At 32.7% G+C, this 23,493-nt stretch overlaps 1 protein-coding gene across 8 annotated transcripts in view; it reads right to left on the bottom strand.

The window, feature by feature from the left end:
• DLG1 (discs large MAGUK scaffold protein 1) overlaps positions 1–23,493 on the bottom strand; it is a 249,074-nt gene that overhangs the window by 94,251 nt on the left and 131,330 nt on the right. For 7 of the 8 annotated variants that reach the window (XM_063094507.1, XM_063094525.1, XM_063094541.1 and 4 more), the window contains 5 exons: positions 18,985–19,038; positions 7,200–7,250; positions 4,912–5,036; positions 2,825–2,994; positions 1,131–1,267 (listed from right to left, as the gene is read on the bottom strand). In XM_063094507.1, coding sequence (XP_062950577.1) covers positions 1,131–1,267; positions 2,825–2,994; positions 4,912–5,036; positions 7,200–7,250; positions 18,985–19,038 — 537 coding nt within the window. The remainder of the gene's footprint in view (positions 1–1,130; positions 1,268–2,824; positions 2,995–4,911; positions 5,037–7,199; positions 7,251–18,984; positions 19,039–23,493) is intronic. The other variant, XM_063094534.1, reaches the window with a different exon arrangement.

The raw sequence follows: 23,493 nt of genomic DNA, 5'->3' as shown, positions 1-23,493 counted from the left end.
CAACCCAATTTGCAGATTATAAGCAAATACATAACTGTTGTTGTTTTAGCCATTTTTTGAGTTTTCTTATGCAGCATTAGATCACAGATACAAGAGCTGAGAAAATTTGCTGAGGAAATCAATGTAAAGTGTGAAAGAAAGATGATGATCCCAAAGTTTCAGACCTGAGCAAAGTTATTTGACTATTTACCAAAGAGTCGTAACCTACAGTTTTAAAAACAGTGATGCTGGAGGTGAGCACTGACAAAGAAGAGAAAATGTATAAGGACTGAGTCCTGGATCACTTCAATGTTTAGAGGGTAGGGAGATGAGGAGGCATCAGAAAAGGAAAATGAGGAGTGGCTAGTGAGATAACAGGAATATCAAGATAGAAGGTGACTGTTAGGCAAAATGAAAAAAGTGAAGGAAGAAGGTAGGTCAAATGTAGATAAGTCAATTAAGATAAGAATTGAGAATTAAACAATTTCAGTGCAAGTATGAAAACAAAAGCCTCTCTATATGTGGATTCAAGGGAGAATGAGAGTCCTGCCATAATGGTAAATAAGCACAAGCTGCCGGCTCCCTACAACCAACTGGTTTGAGAAAAACCATAAAGGAAAACATTGTATCCAAGAAATTACAAAATAAAAGTGAGAAACCTAGTGGAGCTAGAAGTCTGTTTTAAAATTTATTTTTAGTTTTAATTGACACATTGTAACTATGCAAACTTATGGAGTACAATCTGATGTTTTGAAACATATATAATAATCAGGCTAGGGTAGTTTATGCATCAATGTTTTGACTAATGTTTGTGTAGGCAGTGAAGGTGACTGGGGAGAGTGGTGATCATAGATGTTAAAAAAAAAAAAGTCAGAGAAGAGTAGTTCAAGTTCTGCTCTCCTTTTTCCCATCATTAATTAAAAAAAAAAAAAAAAGTAATAAAAGAAAAAGAGAGTGGGGTTGGTAGAGAAAATGGAAATGGCAAATAAAGATAATACCAAGAATTATTTTTCAGGTTTTGATAGAGCAAGGCTAGTATTCACTCATTTAAACATCATATGAACATTTTTGGTATGCAGAAATTCCAGAGTTTGTCAGAAAAAAAATATATATAAGAATGATTTTAAAAACAACAGATTTCTTAGACTTACGGCTAGAAGTTTATCGCCAATCTGAAGTTTACCATCCTTATGTGCTGCACCTCCTTCAATTATTTTGGTTACATAGATGCTATTATCCCCGGGAATATGTTGATTTCCAACACCTCCAGCAATGCTGAACCCAAGACCTGCTTAGAAAACACTAGGTTTTAGATTTTTATCAATAAATGTGAATTTAAATCTATGAAGAAGTGGTTGAAAACTAGAAAGTGATAATTCTATCACACTAAATCCTCTTTAAAATAGAAAAGAATCTATTTAGCTATCTACTTTTTAAATCCTAAGTATTTGTTCTGCAATCAGGTGACAATTATAAATATAGATGCTCCTACAGTTACAAACATATTCCTTTTTTCCTCTGGTTTCCTTGTTAAAGTCTTTTTGTAAATGCATTTATTAGTTTAAAAAGACATTGCAAAATTATGTTTTACTTTTGTTTCCATCATACTTGTGCTTCTTATTAATGCTTTTAATATTTCCACAAGATTAAAATAATTGAGAAGAAATTAAAAAACTGTTGGTGGTGGGCAGAACAGGCTTTAGAAATGTGAATATTTTAATTCTTTTAAAAAATATTCTATGAGTCAACAATTTTATTTTTTATTTTTTTTTTCACTATGTTTTTTATTTTTTTTTTATTTATTTTATTTATTTATTTATTTATTTTTTAAAAATTTTATTTTGTCGATATACATTGTAGCTGATTAATGCTCCCCATCACCAAAACCTCCCTCCCTTCTCCCTCCCCCCCCCCCCCAACCATGTCCTTTCTGTTTGTTTGTTGTATCAACTTCAAATAATTGTGGTTGTTATATCTTCTTCCCCCCCCCCCGTTTGTGTGTGTATGTGTGTATGTGTGTGTGTGAATTTATATATTAATTTTTAGCTCCCACCAATAAGTGAGAACATGTGGTATTATGAGTCAACAATTTTAAATAAGGGATTTTTGTAATGTGTAAATCCTACAGCTCCAATATCAGATAAATTCCCAACTTTCTATTCCTTTTTTCATTTATTGGAATCCTACGTCTTCTTCCACATATTGGAATTAATATTTCCATTTATCCTCAATCCCATCAATGTTTTCAAAATTCAGGAATCATATCTCTTAGTCCTCCATGCAGATGTAACTGCTCATGACACACACACTAAATACTTTCTTCTTTTAACTTATCCTGTGTATCTGCATTTAAAATACTTTGTGGATTAATTACACAAGTTAATATCAACACTATACATGACTTTAAAGTGTTCAAGGACAAGAGTATTTCATTTCATTTAATGCCAAAAATCTTTCACAGAATCTATTTTTAAGTAGAGATTTTGTTTCCTACTTTTTGAAACCATTAAAGATAGGCTACAGAAATCTTGAATATAAAAATCACATAGAATTTATTTTTAAATTATAAATTTGTATAGTCTCAGACAGTAAAATGTGTAAAAGTATACAAAGGTTAACATAAGAACTTTTCAAATGCTGCAATCCTGGTAGGAAGGTAGACATGTTAAAATTTTACTTAAGATGAGTATCAGTAGAAATAATAGAGTAATTCTAAAAATCCACTCAAAATCTGTAGAGTACCAGTATTGTTAATCTTAGAATGGGTGTAATAATCAGTTCATAGTTATATTGAACTCAGAGATTTCTTAATTGATAATTTGTCTTAGTTTGATTTATCGCATACCTTTAGGACCTTTAATGAGTTTTATTTCCATTATTTTTTCTGATACTGGTTTCCGTCTTTTTACATACAAGCGTACAATAGACCCTGCTTCTTTCAATGCTTCAACTGCTTTGCTATGTGTTACATCACGAACATCTACTTCATTTACTCGCAATATACAGTCATTGACCCTGAGAAAATAAATATTAAAAATAAAAAATATTAAAAACTTAAATATCAATTTTCTACTTTGTCAATTTTTTTTATCATTTTCATTTTTAAGGTAAAGAGAATTATTTACTCCAGACAATATAAATAACAAACTGCATGTTAAATTCCAATGTATCAAATACTAATATAAACACAAACATTTCCCACGAGCCAGAAACAGGAGCAAAAAAAATAGTGTAAATAATAGATTACACAAAAATATTAAATAGTATTTACAGTTACTATGTGTATGCTTGTTATATGCTTATTATGTGTAGCACTAAGATATTTTACAAAAATAGCAAACATTTACTTAGCATTAACCACATGCCAGATACTTCCTTAGTGTTTTAACCCTTACGACAACCTGTAAGGTAGATACTGTGCATATTTACCCTCATATAACTTTCCCAAAGCCACCCAGAAAATACACGACAGAGTTATGATTCAAAGATAAGAAAACTGAGGCTCGAACAGACTGAATAACTAATGTAATTTAAGATCACAGAGATAGTGTCAAAACTGAAATTCAGTGATTTATCCAAAGATAATTTTTTGACTGCCCCTTCCAATCTACATACTAGAATCAAAAGAATGAAGTAATTTCTTGAAATTTATATGAAGTTAAAGATTAGGTCATTTAATTCAAGGGTTTATATGTAAATAACAGCATAATTTGACATGGTAATAATATGGTCTTTTCGTTTGTTTTGATTTTTTGGGGTAGCTGACCAGTGTGGGGATCTGAACCCTTGACCTTGGTGTTACCAGCATCATGCTCTTCCAAGCGAGCTAACTGGCCAGCCCTAACATGGTAATATGTTTTTCAAAAGTTTGATTTGTTCCTAGTCCTAACCTTTCCCCTAGCTCTGGTCTCAGTTTTGACTAATTTCATTAGGAAAAAATATGGTCATCTCAAATTGGGAAGGGACGGATAACAAAACACAATTAAAATATTAAAACTGGTTCTGACAAGCTTCTATATATCTAATTAACTTTCTTTAGAGGAAAGAAATTCTATACCCAAGGACAGTGAAACCTTAGAGTTAGTACTACAGGTATGTTCTTCAGTGAAATAAAGGGAATATATTAATTTTCACATACACAACACGAATAAAAGGATAATAATAGAATCAGGAAGTAAAGTCTATATTTACACAAATGGTCAAATTATTAATTTTTAATATCTAATTTCATTAGTATACCTCTTGTCATATCCAGTGAGAAGTAAGTTTAAAAACTGAAGAGCTGCATTAGGTACCAAGAACCTTAAAATAAGAAGCCATTTTTAAAAGACTGTATAAAATCCATAGTTCTAAAACTTCAGACTGTCATCATATATGTATAAAAAACAACAAACAAGGAAATAGGAAAAGTGCCATATTTTATGGGCTAAGGAAACACTAAATTTAAACAAAATACCAATGTCATTTTTATCGAGTCAGTTAGAAAATATAATAATTTATTTAAAGTTTGCATATACTGTACTCTTAGTGGTATAGTATACAACTCATATATAAATGATCCTCTCTATCTTAAGTTTATATACATATTTCCCAACCAGAAAAGAAATAGTAAATATTTTGTGAATGTGTTTGAAAATACAATGGGACTCATGATTTCCATAAATTTGCTCACAAACATTTAAACTATCAAATTTACTATTTAAAATGTTATAATATCTCTGTAAAATAAAACTGAATTCCTAGACGAACAGAAGGAAATAATGCTTGGAACATTCATTTAAATTCATTCATTTAAATGTTGTTTGAGCATCTACCCCATGTTAGTTAGTTATTATGACAGTGTTCCTTATTTGTATTTATTCTTTGTCCAGTTTGCTTCAAGAAAAATACATACAGTGGATTCAGCATCACAACATAAAGTGCAAAACATACCGCAATCTTCCATCTTGGGCAGCTGCTCCCCCTGCAATAATTTTGGTAATGAAAATACTTGAGTCATCTCCAATGTGTGGGTTGTCCGTACCTCCTGCAATGCTGAAACCAAGCCCTGAATTTCCCTGAAGAGGAATAAAATTCGAGACTAAGAATTATCTTTATTGATAGGTTCTTGTCATTAGAGGACCTAGAAACTGTACTAACATAGGGAATACAACACATAAAAGTGTATGTGTGGGTAATATGAAGATCCAAAATTAAATGGACATGCTTTTAACATAAGGAAAGTCCTTTCAGAGGCATTACTACTGAGGAGATGAGGTTGAAGTAAATGTACTGAATACTTCTCAAGTCTAGCTTGCAGTTTTTTCTCTAAAAGTTATGTGCAATTTGTCCTTGGATTAGTTATCCATCTGCAGAGGTGTCACTATAAGTCTCTTTCTTTTAAACTGAACCTCACCCATGTTTGGTAGGGCAAAGTTCTCCTAAGACACAAACACTGAAGTAATCTTTGTTCCTATTATTTCTGAGTAGGTAAAAGCAACATACTACTTAAGCCTTTAAAAAAAGGGTACGGGTGGTGCTTTGCTTCTGCTAGCTTTGACATCAGCTTATTTAAAAATGACCAAATTATAGCTGCTAAGTAACAGCTGCTATCAATCCTAGACATGTTTAACCAATATACCTGACTAGCAAAATGCATTTTTTAATACTGAAAGCCCAATCTGAGCACTTAACATTAGTGAGCTTTTGTGATAGCAAGGTAAATTTTGCCAAAGCAGCTCTACTTTTTGCTTGTCTTACAAACTGGAGAAAATGAATTTCTGAGTATTTTCTTCACAGAAAATGTTCTACTTCTACAAAGTCTTTAAGGACAATTGAACTAAGCAATGGTATTAAAAGATGTTCATTATTTTTGCAAGAATGTTCTAACTCTGGCTTTCAGGCAACTCAAGTAAGTGGATATATCTGGACCTATTACTTAACTCTTAGTATTAAATAGCTTAAACACTCACTCTACCACTATTTGTCCTAAAATTCGGTTTTAATAAAACATTTTTTCAGTCTAAACTCTTCAAGAGTTACTAGAATCTCAGTAATAGTACTAATAGATTGTGAGTTACTTAGGTACTCAAGTTCTACAACCAGTGAAAAATACAGTATATAGTCCTGACTAAATAAAAGGAATTTAAAAGGTACTGGGAAAAGATGAAAAATGAATAAAATAAAAAGAACATGTCACAAAATACCATATGTACAATACATTAATACTGTGCTTACTTGAATGTTATTTAAGCAGCCACTTAACTTGAGCAGGTGACCCAAATTTTAAGTAGTAAGCAATAAAGATTTATTATACATGTAAAAGACCCTCTCAGGTCTTTCTGTCTCAGAGTCTATTCTGGCTTCAAACACAAACAAATCTAATTATTTAAGATTTTAGCCTTAAATATACAGACGTTGAGTTACTTAGTAAATTTACTTGTGTGAAATAGTTAATTTCCCAAAAATGCTGGCCAAAGTGGCATTACTAAAATACAGTATAAATTGAATGAAGATATTCTTAAGGGAAAAATATATCTTAAGAAAATTTACACATCTGAATTGTACTCTTATTTTCTGACTAGTGACGTGCATGATAAGCTTTTGATAGAGTGTTGTCCATTAGAATTGATTATTTTTCTAGGAAAGAAAATTTATGCAATGACCATGTTAGTGGTATCCCAAATATTTATTTAAAATGAATAATATTTTAATATATGCACATAAACAATAAAAACAAAATTTAAAAACAAGACAAATCTGAGAAAGTGTCACAGTCTGGAGGAGCCTAAGGAGAAATAACAACTAAATGTAATATGGTATTCTAGATGGCACCTGGGATGAGAAAAACATGAAAATGAAGGAAATCTGCATAAAGTACAGACTTCAATTAATAAAAATTTATCAATATTAGATCATTGGTTGTAACAGATGTATCATAGTAATATAAGATGTTAACAATAGGGGAAGCTGAGTCCCGGGTAAATGAGATCTCTGTACTATCTTTACAACTTTTCTGTAAATTTAAGACTGTTTTAAAATTAAAAACTTATATAAAGAAAAAAAGGTTACTAAAGAAAAAAATCATGTTCTGAAAATACATGGCTAATTTTATGACCTATGAACTTACAAAAGAAAATATTACATGAGTCTGTTTCTGAAAGGTTTCTCTTGGGTTCTATATGAAAGAGCAGTATATTTAGAAGTTCTTTAAAACAACAGATTAAGATAATAGTTTTTACCCTTTCAAGTGTGATTTCTTCATATTCATAATCTGCATCAGTGCCATTTACCTAATGGGGAAAAGAGAAGTAGCTTAGAAATTGAATATAAAATCTGAAATGGCAAAAAATAATTTCTGCATGATTTATTAATGAAAACCTGTTAAATGTGACAGTAATCAAATAACAGCTTCATTTAAGTAATTTTAGGGAAGATTTTCAAAAACTGGAAGAGTACAAATGTGATCAGTGAGTTGACTTTCATGATATCATTACTTTCAAACATAGTAAGGGTAAATTCAGCGTTTTATATTATTAAACTCTTTCCTCCGCCATGATCCACACATCTAATCAGTTGCCACCTCTTCCTGATTTGAATACTTCATTTTTTTCTGAAAACCATCACTTCTTCATTCTCATTTCTATTACCTTGATTCAGTCCGTTGTTAATGTTCTCTGGAATACTATCAATGTAATCTATCCAACAGCTTAGATTAGAATTCCCCACTGCCCAAATCACTCTATGTGTTTTAAACAGATGGATCTTTTTAAAAGCCCATGCTAATAACACACTTCCTCCATAACTTTCAGAAACTCTCCTTTACTAGAAATATCCAAATTCTATGGCTTGGTAATCAAGGCTCTGTATGAAATGACACCAACATACAACTTACCTTCATTCCTAATGTACACACCTTACCTCTTCATATACTTTACATATCACCCTATTTGAATGACTTGCCCTTTCCATTATATATGCTGCAATTTCCTACCTCATCATCTGGAACTTTTATACTTCCTCTGTCACAACTTTCACTTACACATTTCATATCCAAATCAAATTCAACATTCAAAATCTTGTTCACAACTTAAGAGGCACACACTTTCTCTTATTCCCTCCCTTTTACTCCCTATTTTCTCCTGAAAAAAGTAACTCCCACAGCAACGGCTATTGGTGAAGGGTAAGAAATCCTTGACAACAGATTAAGTTGGGTTCAAATCCCTGTTTTAAAATTTCTAGCAATATGAGACTGGTCAAAATACAAAATGTAAGTCAAATGGGGACTGTGATAAATTACATTTCTAAGATGCCTCACATCTTCCATTCCACATGCTTGTTTGCAATATGACTAAATCACCCTATAAACAAGAGGTGGAGTTTATATCCCCTCCCGTTGGATCTAGGCAAGCCCTGTTTGATAAAAACAATGTGGCACAAATGATGCTGTGTGGTTTCTGAGGCTAGGTCATATGATGCCTTGTAGTGATTACCTTTGTCTTTGAATGCATTTTCTTAGAACCCAGGAGCTATAATGTGAGGAAAAGTTAAATAGCCTACGGGGAGATCCGAATGAAGGAGAACCAAGGCCCTTGGCCAAAAGTGCCAGCTGCACTCCTAACCAGCAGTTAGCACCAACTGCCAGCCATGTGAATGAGACTAAATGGCTAGAAGCTTTCTAACCTTCTCCAGTGTCCCAACTAACTAAAGTAGAAGAACTATCCAGTTAACTCAGAAAATCATGAGAAATAATGAATTGTTCTTTTAAGCCACAAAGTTTCAGGGTTGTTTGTTATAATGATAGATAAGCACAACAGAATAATTAAACTTATATGAGCTACTTTGCTTTCTTCACCATAGTATAAGACCATAACCCTTAATTCAGGTCTAGTGTCAGGGCTAGAAATTCTTTCCTTGGCTTTTGAAACCTATCTCTATTATCCTTTCGGGTTCTTAATTCTGTAGCACTCACGAATTCAAACCCAATTATTACTTTATTTCCTCTTCTTTCTCACCTAAACACATTTTTCTCTTGCTTTAGAGATTATATGTTTTAAAAGCATTTACATATATTTATCTATCATTTCTATACATCTGCAGTACAGGAGCGATATATAAGTACATGTGCATATCCTATCAACTTGACTGCAAGTCCTTTTTTATGAGTAAAAATAGAATTCATTATTTGCAGCGATACCTCCTTTCTTATTCTACAGGTTATGTGTATCGCCTTTATTCTTTCTTGCTTGGACTCGCTAAAAGTCTATTGGTCTTTATCAAAAAGTAGTTTTAACATTATTGATGAATCTATTACATTCTATGCTATTACTTTATGCTTTTAATAGTTCCTTATTCTTTAGACTTTTTAAAAAAGCTTTTTGAGTTGAATGCTCAATTTATTTATGTTTACTCTTTTCTGTTTTTAAAAACATCCATTAAAGTTTATAAATTTTCCTCAGCATATGGCTTTGGCCAAATCCCACAACTGCAATACTGGGCTCTATTTTGTTCATTTGTTTATTTCTAAATAGTCTGAAATTTTGTTCTGGAAAACCTTTCCAAGTGAGTATGTTTATAATGCCCTTTCAGTGTTAACATGTAAAGTTTTGGTATTGTGTAGCCTTATAATTTCTGCCTTAAGAAGTTTGAGATAAATGTTAAAATATTTTGAGTAATAAAAAATAATATAAAATAATAATAATAAAAGAAATTTGAGATTTTCACCATCAAGTCTCCTCACAAGGTAGATGCTTAATAGACGTTCCTGATCCTTAACTTAATGCCAAATCATGACATACGATTCCAGGTAGCACAGAATGAAGTTTTCAGGTAGTAGAGAGTGATACAAAAATGGTGAAAAGTGAGGTCATATGGACCCATAGTGACTTTATTACTCAATCCTCAATAATTTAAAACTGCCTGATAATTTCAAGTACAGAGACAATTCAGTAACATTAAACACAGTGACAATGGGCTTCTAAGGGCCAAGAGTATGTTACAAAACCAAACATTTTTGTGGTGAGAATATTTAAAATCTACTCTTAGCAATTTTCAAGTTTATGATACATTGTTATTAACTCTAGTTGCCATGTTATACAACAGATCTCTTGAACTTATTTCCTCCTAACTGAAATTTTGTGTCCTCTGACCAACATCTCTCCAAACTTCCCCAACCTCCAACCCCCAGCCCTTGCTAACTGTCATTCTACTCTCTGTTTCTTTGAGTTTGAGTTTTTTAGATTCCACACATAGGTGAGATCATGCAGTATTTGTCTTTCTGTGCCTTGATTATTTCAACAAACATATTGTCCACCAGGTTCATCCAAGTTTTTGCAAATGACAAGATTTCTACTTTTTTATGGCTGAATAATAGTCCATTGTGTATATATTCCATATTTTCTTTATAAATTCATCTGCTGACAGACACTTAGGCTGTTTCCTTATCTTGGCTATTGTGAATAATGCTGCAATGAACATAGGAGTGTAGACATCTCTTCGATATACTGATTTCATTCTCTTTGGATTTATACCCAGAAGTGGATTGCTGGATCATATGGTACTTCTAAGTTTTTGAGATATCTCCATACTATTTTCCATAATGGCTATATTAATTTACATTCCCATCAACAGTGTACAAAGATCCCTTTTTTTCCACACCTTTGTCCACACTTAGCTCGTCTTTTGATGACAGCCATCCTAATGGGTGTGAAGTGATACCACATTGTGGTTTGAATTTGCATTTCTCTAATGATTAGTGATGTTGAACAGTTTTTTATACACCTATGGGCCATTTATATATCTTTTTTTAAGAAATATCTTTTCAGGTCCTGTGCCCATTTTTTAATTGGGTTGTTTCCTTGATACTAAGTTATCTGAATTTCTTATATATTTTGGATATTAACCTCTTATCAGATTTACGGTTTGCAAAAGTTTTCTTCTACTCAATAGACTGTCTCTGCACTCTGCTGATTGCTGTCTTTGCTGTGCAGAAGAGCTTGATACAATCCCATCTGTCTATTTTTGCTTTTGTTGCCTGTGCTTTTGGGGTCATATCCAGAAAAATCTTTGCCCAGATCAACGTCAACAAGTTTTTCCCATATTTCTTTAAGTAGTTTTACAGTTTCAAGTCTTAACATTTAAGTCTTTAATCCATTTTGAGCTAATTTTTGCACATGGGATGAGATAGGGTCCAATTTCATTCCTCTGCACATGGATATTCAGTTTTTCCAACAACATTTATTAAAGAGACTGTCCTTTCTCCAATGTGTGTTCTTGGCACTTTTGTTGAAGATCAGTTTACCATAAATGCATGGATTTATTTACCGGCTCTCTATTTTGTCCATTGATCTAGTTGTCTGTTTTTGTGCCAGTATCATGCTGTTTTGGTTACTATAGCTTTGTTGTAGATTTTGAGAAGAGGTAGTGTGTGTAAATAATATTTTAAGTTTTGTAATTTTTGTTCAAGATTGCTTTGACTATTTGAGTCCTTTTGTGGTTCTGTACAAATTTAGGGATGTATTTTCTATTTCTGCAAAAAACATCATTGGAATTTTGATAGGGATTGCTTTGGACAGTACAGACATTTTAACAATATTAATTCTTTCAAATCATGAACATAGAATATCTTTACATTTATTTGTATCTTTTTCAATTTCTTTCATGAACATTTTATATTTTTCAGTATACAGGTCTCTCACCTCTTTAATTAAATTTATTCCTAAGCACTTTTTTTTGCTGCTGTTGAAAATGGCATGAAATGAAAGAGGAGGCATTACAACTGATACCACAGAAATACAAAGGATGATAAAAGACTACTAGGAACAATTATATGACAACAAACTGGGTATATTACAAGAAATGAATAAATTCCTAGAAACATAAACCTACCAAGACTGAATTATGAAGAAATAGTCAATCTGAACAGATGAATAATGAGTAAGGAGATTGAATCAATAATCAAAAATCTCCCATCAAAGAAAAGTCCAGATGTGATGGCTTAATGACTAAATTCTACCAAACAGTTAAAGAAGAACTAATACCAATCCTTCTCAAACTCTTCCAAAAAACTGAAAATTCCAAACTCTTCCAAACTTGTTTTACTAGGCCAGCATTACATTAATACCAAAGCCAGACAAGAACACTAAAGAAAAGAGAATCACAGGCCAATAGCTCTGATGAACACAGATTCAAAAATCCCCAGCAAAATACCAGCAAACTGAATTCAAAACACATTAAAGGATCATTCAACGTGACCAAGAGGGATTTATCCCTGGGATTTAAGGATGATTCAATATACGCACAGCAGCAAATGTGATATGCCACATTAACAGAATAAATTTAAATTTTAAATTTTATTGAATTTTAATAAATTTAAAATTAAATAGCAACATGTGGCTAGTGGCTACTCTACTGGATGGTGTAGCTCTAGCTGAATCATTTCATTAAGTCCAACTCTACCCCTTCGCTACACACACACTCTTTCTTTTTCTCTCTCTTCTTCTCCCTCCCTGCTTCTACCCCTCCTTCCCCACTTACACACACATATACTCTCTATCTTTTGGGGCTATGATTGGTATTACACCAAATTTACAGATTAGTCTGGGGAAAATGAAGATCTTTACATTATCTTCCTGCTTGGGAACAAGATCTGCTCCGTATTTACTCAAGTATTCTTTCATCCCTCTCAGTAAAGTTTTATAGGTTTCTCACTACAAACTCTATACATTTCTTTTTAGCTGATTGCTAGGTAATTCACAATTTTGTTAATACAGTTAATGGACTAATACTTCCAACTGATGGTTGCTAATTTACTGAAATAGCATTTACTATTTAACTTTTAAATTGTACAAGTTTTTTCTTTTAACTACAATTGACTTTAATTATAGGTACATATATGGCATAAAGCAGAGGAAAATTTATACCACAGGTATTCTCAGTCACTAATTGGCCCAGGAATTTTAATTTTCTAGTTTTCTAATCAGCCAACACTATTATATTCAAATAGGACAAATCCTATTACATTAAAAGTATAAGACTTATCCAAGGGAAGATAAAAAGAAGCCTAATTCCATATTATTTAGGTTCAGTTCAGTAATATCTTTCTGGCTATACAGTTATATATCGAAATCCAAGATTTTATGTACCAATATTAATATGACTCATGGTTCATACTAATGTATAATATCAGGCAATTAAAAACCTCAAAGCCTATACCATCAGAGAGCAAGCACCTGACAATAAAAGTGTATGGAGAAAAAGAAAATGCTCTTCCTAACGAAAAATTAACACAACTAAATACAAAGCAATAACCTCCAAAGGGTTTACTTAAAAGTTTTTCCTAAATAATAAATTTAGGTTGATTTAAAAATTTTGTAGTTATTAATTACATGTGGAAAAACTGAAGCTATTAGTATATAAGAAACCTACCAAAGTCCAACAGAATCAATTTTCCTAACCTTTAGTCTTCATGTTTGTCTTAAGGAAAATAAAGACAGGGAAACAGATGAGAATTATTTCAACAAATTACTTCATTTCCTTCTCTTTACTGAAACCAGTAAGAACTCCAGAATTTTTGTCTCTAATTTTGCCTTCCATTAACAGCTTTTACTTTTTAAGGATAGAACAGAAATGAATGGAGAGAGAATAAAACCCAATGCCCAGGAAATTATAATATCAATTAATACTTAAAATTGAGTATAATACGGCATATTTAATGGTGAAAGATTGAAAGCTTTAGCCCAAGGATCAGAAACAAAATAAGGGTGTTTGCTTACACCACTTCTATTAAATATGGTAATGGAGGTTCTAGCCAGGGCAATTAGGCAAGAAAAAGAAAAAAATGCATCCACATTGAAAAGAAGTAAAAATATATCTACTTCCAGATGGCATGATCTTGTATATAGAAAATCCAAAGGAATCTACACACAAAAAACTATTTAGAGCTAATAATGAATGAGTTTGGCAAGGCTGAAGGATAAAGATCAATACCTAAAAGTCAATTATTTTTCCACACATTATTAATAAAAATTCAAAAATAAAATTAAGAAAACAATTCCATTTACAATAGCATCAAAAGAATAAAATACTTTGAAGTAAATTTAACAAAAGAAGTGCAAGACTTTTACACTGAAAGTTACAAAACACTGTTGAAAGAAATTAAAAGCACAAACCCACATATTTATAATTAATTGATTTTCTACAAGAGTACCCAAACCATTCAATGCGGAAAGAATAGTCTTTTCAACAAATGGTGATGGGCAAACTGAATATCCATATGCAAAAGAACGAAGTTGGACTCTTTATTAGTCCATTTTGTGTTGTTATAACAGAAATACCTGAGACTTGGTAATTTATAAAGAACAGAGGTTTATTTGGCTTACAATTCTGGAACAGCTGCATCTGGCACAGGCCTCAGGCTGCTTCTACTCATGGCGAAAAGTGGCAGGCAGCCGGTGGGTACAAGCAGACCACATAGCGAGAGGAAGAGAGAGAGAGTGTGGTGGTGCCAGGGTCTTTTAAACAACCAGTTCTTGTGGGTACTAATAGAGTGAGAACTCACTCACTACCCCTCTTCCCCCAGAAAGAGCATTAATCCATTCATGAGGGATCTGTCCCCATGACTCAAACAGCTTCCAGCACCGTCACAGTGGGAATCAGATTTCTGCATGTGTAGAGGATTCATAAAGCAAATGTACTTCACAGGGCCTGGTTTTCCAAAGCCTTGCAGTTTCAAACGCTGACCTTGCAAAGGACAGGAAATTTTCCCTGGACTATAAAGTCTCTGCTGTAAGATAAAGAACTGTAACACAGCAAGGTTGCTGGCTCAAAGACAGGTTACTGATTGATATGTAAAGATACTGAGAAATTGCTGTAAGAAGAGAATGTTTGCTAAAATCAAGCTTTTGTTAGTGGATTGACTTAATTACATGTTACCAGCTTCAATTGTTAAACTTGTTAAACTGTACTTAGCAAAACCCTACCTATGTCTCTTCCTGTAACTTGGTGGTCTGGAAAATAAATGCTGGAAGAGAACCCCAATTCGTGGTTAATTTCCCAAATGGAAGGAATGCCTTGCGCTTGAGGGTTCTGGGATATTAACCCCTTTCTGGGGCGTCTCTCTGCTCAGAAGAGAAGGGCTTTGAGTAATCTTTGGCAGCTCTGTCACCCAGGGGAAAAGCGGTGATAAATCCATGGGAGGCAAAGCAACATGCGTGAGTTTTGGGGGGATAACACATCCAAACTCTATCAGATTCCTACCTCACATTATACAAAAATTAACTTAAAATGGATCAAAGACTAAATGCAAGAGCTAAAACTATAAAACTTTGAGAAGAAAACCTAAGTGTAAATCTTTGTGACTTTATATTAGGCAATGGTTTCTTAGGTAAGAAACCAAAAGTGGCAGTTGAAAGATATATTAAATCAGACTTTTGTGTTTTAAAGGAAATTATCAAAAAAGTAAAAACATAATCGACAGAATGGGAGGAAATTTTTGTAAATCATATATCTGATAAAGGACTTGTACTTAGAATACATAAATAACTTACAAAGCACTAATAAAACGCAAACAACCCAATTAAAAATGGGCAAAGGAGCTAAACAGATATTTCCCCAAAGAAGATATACAAATGGCCAATAAGCACATGAAAAGATGTTCAACTTCATTAGTCATTGGGAAATGCAAGTCAAAGCCATAATGAGACATCACTTCATACCCAGCAGGATGGCTATAATCAAAAAGATTGTTACATTATTAGTAGGAAACAAGATTAGTGAGGAAGTGGAGAAACTGGAAATCTGACACACTGCTGGTGGGAATGTAAAATATAGCAATCTTGAAAAACAGTTTGGTAGTTCCTTAAAAGGTTAAATACAGAGTTATAATATGACCCAGCCATTCCATTCCCAGGTATATACCTAAGAGAAACGAAAACATATGTCCACACAAAAGTTGCAGTGATATTCATATCAGCATTACACATAATAGCTAAAAAGTGGACACAACCCAAATGTCCTTCAACTGAGGTGATACACAAAATGTAGTGAATCCATACAGCAGAATATTATTTGGTAGTAAAAATGAATGAATTACTAATATACGCTACAACATGGATAAACCTTAAAAACATTATGCTAAGTGAAAGAAGCCAGAAACAAAAGACCACATATTGTATGATGCTATTTATATGAAAGGTCCAGAACAGACAAATCCATAGTGACTGAAAGCAGATTAGTGGTTGCTAGGGCTGGGTGTAGGGCTTAATGGGGAGTGACTGCTAATGGCAAAAGGTTTCTTTATAGAATGATTAAAAATGCTCTGGAATTGGTAAGTAGTGATGATGGCACAACATTGTGAATAAAGTAAAAATCACTAAACTGTATACTTTAAAAGGGTGGATTTTGTGGTATGTAAATATCTCCACATAAAATTTTCTGAAGGTGAAAAGGTAGAAAAAGATGAGCAACAACATAAATGCAAATTAAAACAATGAGTTAATACATTTTAAACATGATGTTAACAAAAGATCCAAACGTTTATTAACACACTGTGCTGATGACAGTATGGGGCAAAAATATACTGATATATTATTGTTGAATTACAAATGGGTAAAACTTTATGAAGTGCAATTTGGCAATAATGATCAAATCTGAAAATGAACACACTTCCTAAGCAAGTCTATCTATATGAATATATTCTTATTATGTACAGTATTTGTATATCTACACAAAAATTATCACTAGAGGATTGATTTTTAATGGTAAAAGTTTGAAAACAATATTAGATATGCTTGTATATGCATAATGTTTATAGAAGGATATATATGAAACTACTAACACTTTTTGTTTTAAGCAAGGAAACTGAAAGATTGAAAGCAGGGGTGGAAGGAACATTTATTTTTCATTGGAATCCTTTTGTATCTTTTGAATTTTGTAAATGGTGTATATTTCACCTTTCACTTAATTACTTAATTTGAGGCAGTGTGATGACTGCAACCAGAAAAAAATTGTTCTAAGGCAGCAGCTACAATTTTTATTCATCAGTACATAGCTTGCATTAAGTGATTAGGGAACTAACAAAGAAATAACAAATATATTTAAACACCATTCTGGAATATATTTTAAATTTCAGAATAAAATTCCTCAATCTCCTAAAAGCCTGAAGTTGTTTTACAAATACACGGGTTTGCCTACATGCTGCAAAAGCCATAGAGAATAGTTACTACCCAAACATTTCATATAGAGTTCTTTAAATACGATAAAGTACTAACTTTTGACAAATCTTGCTTGGGGAATTAGAATTTAACTTGTTATGTACAGAAAAGGGTTAAAATATCAGGCCCAAGGCTACTATCTCTATAAGGGCCTGCTTGCAAGGCTGGGTGTTAGCTGGTATCTGGAAACTTGGATTTTGAGAGTGTTCCCATCATTCCTTAACAGGGTGGTTTACTGTACCCAGACTTTGTAGAGACAATGCATTTTATGCTGAACACCTGCTTTCCTTTTGGGAGTCTGGAAATTTGGTACAAGCTAGACAGAGGATGCCTACATGACTAACTGATGATAAAAAACACGGGTGCTGAGTCCATTTTGAGCATCCTTAGGCAGAAACATTGCATACATATTGCTGCATTTTCACTGCTGGCTGAAAAAGTGACCCCTTGTGGGAAGAAGAAAGTATGAGGAAGTCTAAATATGGATTCCTTTAGACATAACAGCCTTACATTGTGAAGGCAGATCCTCAGTTACTACAATAAATTTTAGCCATGAGTAAACTATATGCTCAGTCTTATATTTCTAGCAAATCTCCAATCATGGGGTAGGTAGGAGGTTAGTCTCGGAGACTCTCAACATATATTGCTTAGCAGGAAAAACATTTTTTAAATAATAGGTCATATAAACTTGAAATTATACATTTACTTTAAGTTTGCTGCTTGGTATGCTAATCTTGCTTCCAGTGTGTTGACATTTCCCCTAAAATGCATGTGCACTTATTTTCTTTGTTGATATTATCATTTTCTCTGCTGGTTCTTATATATTAACTTTTCAGCTGAAAAGGTTTTAAAATAAAAACATTTAATCACTTACTGCCCCTAAGCAAAACATTCCTCAACAAACAGAACAAGTGAGGAGAAAGAAAAAGTATGTGAAGATACTAACAAAAGTAGAAACAAAATTCTGCTTAAGTAAGTATTCCATATCAGTGTAAAAGATAACACTAAATGAAATAAAGAATCTGAAAAAAAGTGCAGAACAGCTCTTTTGGTTTGGTATTAAGTCTTATTTCTTAAAGTTTTTCAAAATCCCCAAATATTTGATACAACCCTATTAATATAAATACAAACAGAATATAAAGCCAAATAAAATGTTTAAAAATACAGACTGAGAATCAACTATAGTTCAAAAATGGGAGAAAGGGTTTTTACAGTGTATAACATTATGCACCATTTGATTAAAAAATAAATACATGGGTACTACACTTCTACTTAATGCATGAGCACTACCTCTACATCTCCAAAGATATTCTCCTTTGGGGAGAAAAATGTTAGATCAGATTCTGCTTTTCTGGCTATTGATCTTTAAGGGAAAGAGAGCTTCTTAAAAAAGTAAGCTCAGAGAGAAGCACTAATCAATTTAAAATTACAAAGTTATAACTAATTAGTTTAATATATGAATGCACACACAAACCTGGTTGCTAAAAATAGTCACTCAATTAGACTTCTAAAATGACTCAATATACAGCATTGTATAAGTGACCATTGGTCCAGAGATAGCATTTAGTGAAAGTTAATCATCATGATTTCAAAACTTCTATTTCAATGTTTCTGTTTTACTTGAGTATGAAAAAAAGCAACCAAAACAGAACAGTACTGCTTTATTTACTATAGCAATTACAGCTATTGTATATAGTGATAGAACATCTTAAGTAAAATGTGTTAGAAAAAGTAATGCTGTGATCTTTGTATCTGTATCAAAAACTAAATAGGAAAGGCAGATTTATTTACATGTGGGGTAGGAAATGGAACTTACATAAGTTGGTATTTCCAAACTGTCTGTGTTGACCAGTACTGGAGGAGGATTTGCCTTTAAAAAAAGAATTGTAAATGTGTTAGCTTAACAAGAAAATTAAAACATTACATATTAATGCTCAAAAATGTTAGAAGCACATAAAAGACTTGCTATTTCTTAAGTTATAATTTTAAATGAGCTTTTTATATGTTAAACAATGTATCTAGTTTCCAGCACTAAACAGAAAAAATTAGTTATAAGCAGTTAAATTATATTTGCTCTTGAGGAATAAATTGCTATTTCTGCTAAAACAGCAATAATTTTCATTAGATCTGCAAAGACATTCACCATAGCCTCATAAAATCCACAAAATATTCTTTAGTATAACAAAAAACTCTTCCTGGGTTTCTTAGAAATATTTAAGTCTTCTATTCTCAAGGATCTCATGAAGATTCCAATCATTTTATCATGCAGAAAAATTCTCTGCTACATCAAACTGTATTTGAACATGAAAAAAAAATTGTCACACAAAGAAATCAATTGTAAACTTTTAGAAAATCAGAAATACACTCAATGTAGAAGCCTCTGATTATTTTCAGCTGCAATTATTGCTTTCCACTGTTATTCTAGACCAATGAAACGCACTCAATGTAAAAGCTTCTGATTATTTTCAGCTGCAATTATTGCTTTCCACTGTTATTCTAGACCGCTCGCAGAACAACAAATGGTTTATTACAGCACAAAAAACAAGCAGAATAACATATACCAATTAAGTCTGGATTGAAAAATCTTGGTTTTCTGGTTAAGTATGAAGAGATGATTACCATAGGTGAAATTGAAGAATAAAATGCAATTGACACCAAATGAAAAACATATCAGAAAACTGATGTCATCTCCCTCAAAATTATTTCTTCTGCATATTTACAACTAGAAAAGTACCAAATCAAACAACATTTTCATAGAATAAAAATAGATGACTCTCTTCTAAACAAACTTTTGGAAATATGCTTATAAACATTAATAGTTCTACTCCAATTAATAAAGAATTAAACATAAAAAAGCCATATGGAGTTGAAATGGTACACTATTTTCAGCAAAGTACTACATCTGATGATCATGTGATAAAAAGCTTAAAGACAACAGTTTCATGGTTAAAAACTTACACAGTATACATATGGGCTACATAAAGGAGCAAGTTAAAAATGAGTAGGTAATATTTTGTTATATATTAAACATAACCACAGTACTTTATTTTCAGCACTACCATTGAATACCATAGTCTACATTTGAACGATTCAGTGAAAACCAAACCTAATAAACAAAAATTCTACTTGTAAGATTGCTGTTTAAGCAAAGCTAGTCAACTTATAGATATTTGAGAATTTATGAATATTTGAAATTATTCGTTTCTCAATGGCATACTGAAATTACTCAAATTGATAATATTTTAATTCTTTAAAAATATTAATAATACAACTTCACATTATCTGGCTTAATCAATTACAGAAGAGGAGGGCAAGAAAGACAAGGCTATTTAAAGTTAAAAAAGAAGTTACATTCTTCAAATATTATGGCAAGAAAGCCACTTGGTTCCCTCTGCCCATTTATTTCCAAACATGCAGTGGAAAAGGTTGGTTTTTACCAAAATGGAATTTATACCATAATTATTATAATGTTAGCTGCTTATCAGAAACAACTCATCATCATTGTATAGAAGCTATCTTTCGATTCTAAGCATTTAAAAAAATCTTGCTAATACTGAAATACTTGCCAATATTGAAATATATACAAACAAATAATAAAATATCTTTAAAATAAAACAATGGGAGGAGGCTGGCAGTAGATACGTCTAGGATCTAATAAGAGTACCCATGAATTAATGACTGCTATAGCTGGGTGATGCGTATACATGGAGTTCACTGTACTATACATTTGAGTAGTTTTGAAATTTTGCATAGTAAAAAGTAAAGCAAAAAAATCATATTGAGTCAAGCACTCAGTTTTTTAAAGTTAATACCTAACTAAGGCAGTTGTGAATTTATGGGTTAGAGTTGCTATTAAAATATTAGCATTCAAACCATAAAATTAATTGTAATGTTTAAAGTTCATTTCAGAATAAAGACTATTTACAGATTAGTAAAAATGATTTGTAATTTTGACTTAAAGAATATTAGAGGGCTAGCTGGTTGGCTCAGTTGGTTAGAGCACCACCTTGTAACACCAAGATCTTGGGTTCGGATCCCTGCACTGGCTAGCCACACACACACACAAAATAATAATACAAAGCTCTTAGGAAAAAAAAAAAAAAAAGAACATTAGATAAGTAATACATGTACAATAAATTTATTTGTAGATGTATCTTATAATTAAAATAAGTGAATGATCGTACCTGAAGGGAAATCAAGGGAATAAAAGGGCTTGAAATTGGACAAAAACTATGAATGTTAACATTAAGATTAATCAAGAATTTCAATCAAAATATATCTCAGGATAATTAATGTAGCAATTTAAAAAAGACATATCACAAAAGATGGTCCCAAATAAGAGTCTATAAAACAAAGCTCAAGAGGCATAATGATATGTTTGCCTCAAGTTTAGCCACCTAAAATAATGATAAAAATATCTAAAATTGGGCCGGCCCCATGGCGCACTCGGGAGAGTGCAGCACTTGGGTGCGCAGCAGGGCTCCCGCCGCAGGTTTGGATCCTATATAGGGATGGCCAGTGCGCTCACTGGCTGAGCGCGGTGCGGGCGACACCAAGCCAAGGGTTGCGATCCCCTTACTGGTCACGAAAAAGACAAAAAGAAAAAAAAAATCTAAAACTGATTGTGTTAGTAGGAGGGAATAAATCTATCTTGGAATAAATTATACCCTTACCTACTAACGAGATTTTCTAAGTTCTCATATTACAAAATACAGAAATGGTATCTGACGAAGTAGTACTCCATAGCTCTCCAATTTGGTGGAGGTGGAAATGGGAGTGAATGGAGTTGCACAATTTGAATGGGTTTGGAGGGTATGATACATAACTCAGAAAAACAATATTTTAGCACCAAACCTAAAGCTATCCTATTGAAAACAGTATCTAATTTGGCCATTTTAAGACTTTAACCAGGACAGTGGTTAGCAGAACAGGTAACACGGAATTATCAACTTCGCTTAGGAGGAAATTAAACAACAATAAAAAGACTTAAGAATCTATGCAAAAGTTGTTTCAAGTAAAGAAAAACACTTCCCTGCACCTTGATTCAAGTGACACTGTATCTCAAGACATGGTTCTAGGTATCTCTCTACCTCACTCTACCATTCAGTGACATGTGACTATAGGTAAATCACAGCTATTTTTGAAACCCATTTTCTCCATCTGTAAAGAGACAGCAACATCTGCCTTTACCCAAAAGACTGCGGGAGCCTTCAGAGAAATAATATAAAGGAAAATATGTTGTGAACCACAGGAAGCTATATAAATGCTTATCTATTATTATTTACTTACAATATATACTATTGCATAATGTTTCAACTTGGACAATAATGAAGTCCTACAATTCCACTAGAGATTGGGGAGAGGGGTAGTAAAAGGGAAAGGATATCCCTGAAGGAGGAAATAAAAAGCCCGTAAAGAATTTGACCCAAGCTCAATAATAAGACTTAAGAAACCTTAAGTTTCTCACTTACAAGTTTGCTTACCCAACTTTTACTATTCTAATTCATTAACAAAGGATCTCATAGTGATGGCTGCTACAACAGACTGAAGCATCCTTACAAAATTTAAGAGAGCAATATAATATTTTTAAAAATTGTGTTAAAATAGTTTAAGATCCAGTTATTTATAAATAGGTCAAAATCAACAAGTTAAAAAATGCTCGTTTACAATGTGCACTGTAATTCTCCATTTCAGCATTATCAAAGTTTCACTACATTATCTGTTTAATATCTCTATCTCCCTACTAAATTATAACTGTTTTTCAAATGAAGAACTTACAAACCCCAGAGAATACATCTTGGATTCTAATTTGAGACATACAGCATTAAAAATTAAATGCTATTGCTGAGGTGATCACTGTAGGTTAAAGTGATTGTAAAAGCAAATGAGGTGGATTCTGGGAAGATGGAAGCATAGGACACACCACAAATCTGTCTCTCCACCTAAACAACAACTGCAGTGGCAGAATATGCCTGATGTAAATATGTTGGAGCACGAGTCTAACTGAAGGCTTGCAACTTACAGGTGAAGGCTCCGATGGCAAATTGCAATTAATTTTGGTTACTTTTAACTTCAGCACAGTAGCATTCATCCCACATTCCTCAGTCCAGTGGCAGACAGCTGTGCAGTGTTCCTGGAGCAGCTTACACACAGCCTGTAGAAGTCAGGGTGGGCAAAAAAAGATCCTGTCCTCCAAATAGTGGAGATCTTATTATCACAGAGGTGTAGACACAAAAGTGGTGGTCATTGCTACTGCATCTCCTACTACTGTTGCAAATCCCCAAAGTGACTTCCATGGGATTTAAAGGGCCAGTCTTCCTGTCTT

Source organism: Cynocephalus volans, chromosome 1, assembly GCF_027409185.1.
Source record: "Cynocephalus volans isolate mCynVol1 chromosome 1, mCynVol1.pri, whole genome shotgun sequence".
NCBI classification, from domain to species: Eukaryota; Metazoa; Chordata; class Mammalia; order Dermoptera; family Cynocephalidae; genus Cynocephalus; species Cynocephalus volans.
The sequence above is the reverse complement of the archived record's forward strand: the minus strand, read 5'-3'. Positions and strand labels throughout refer to the sequence as shown.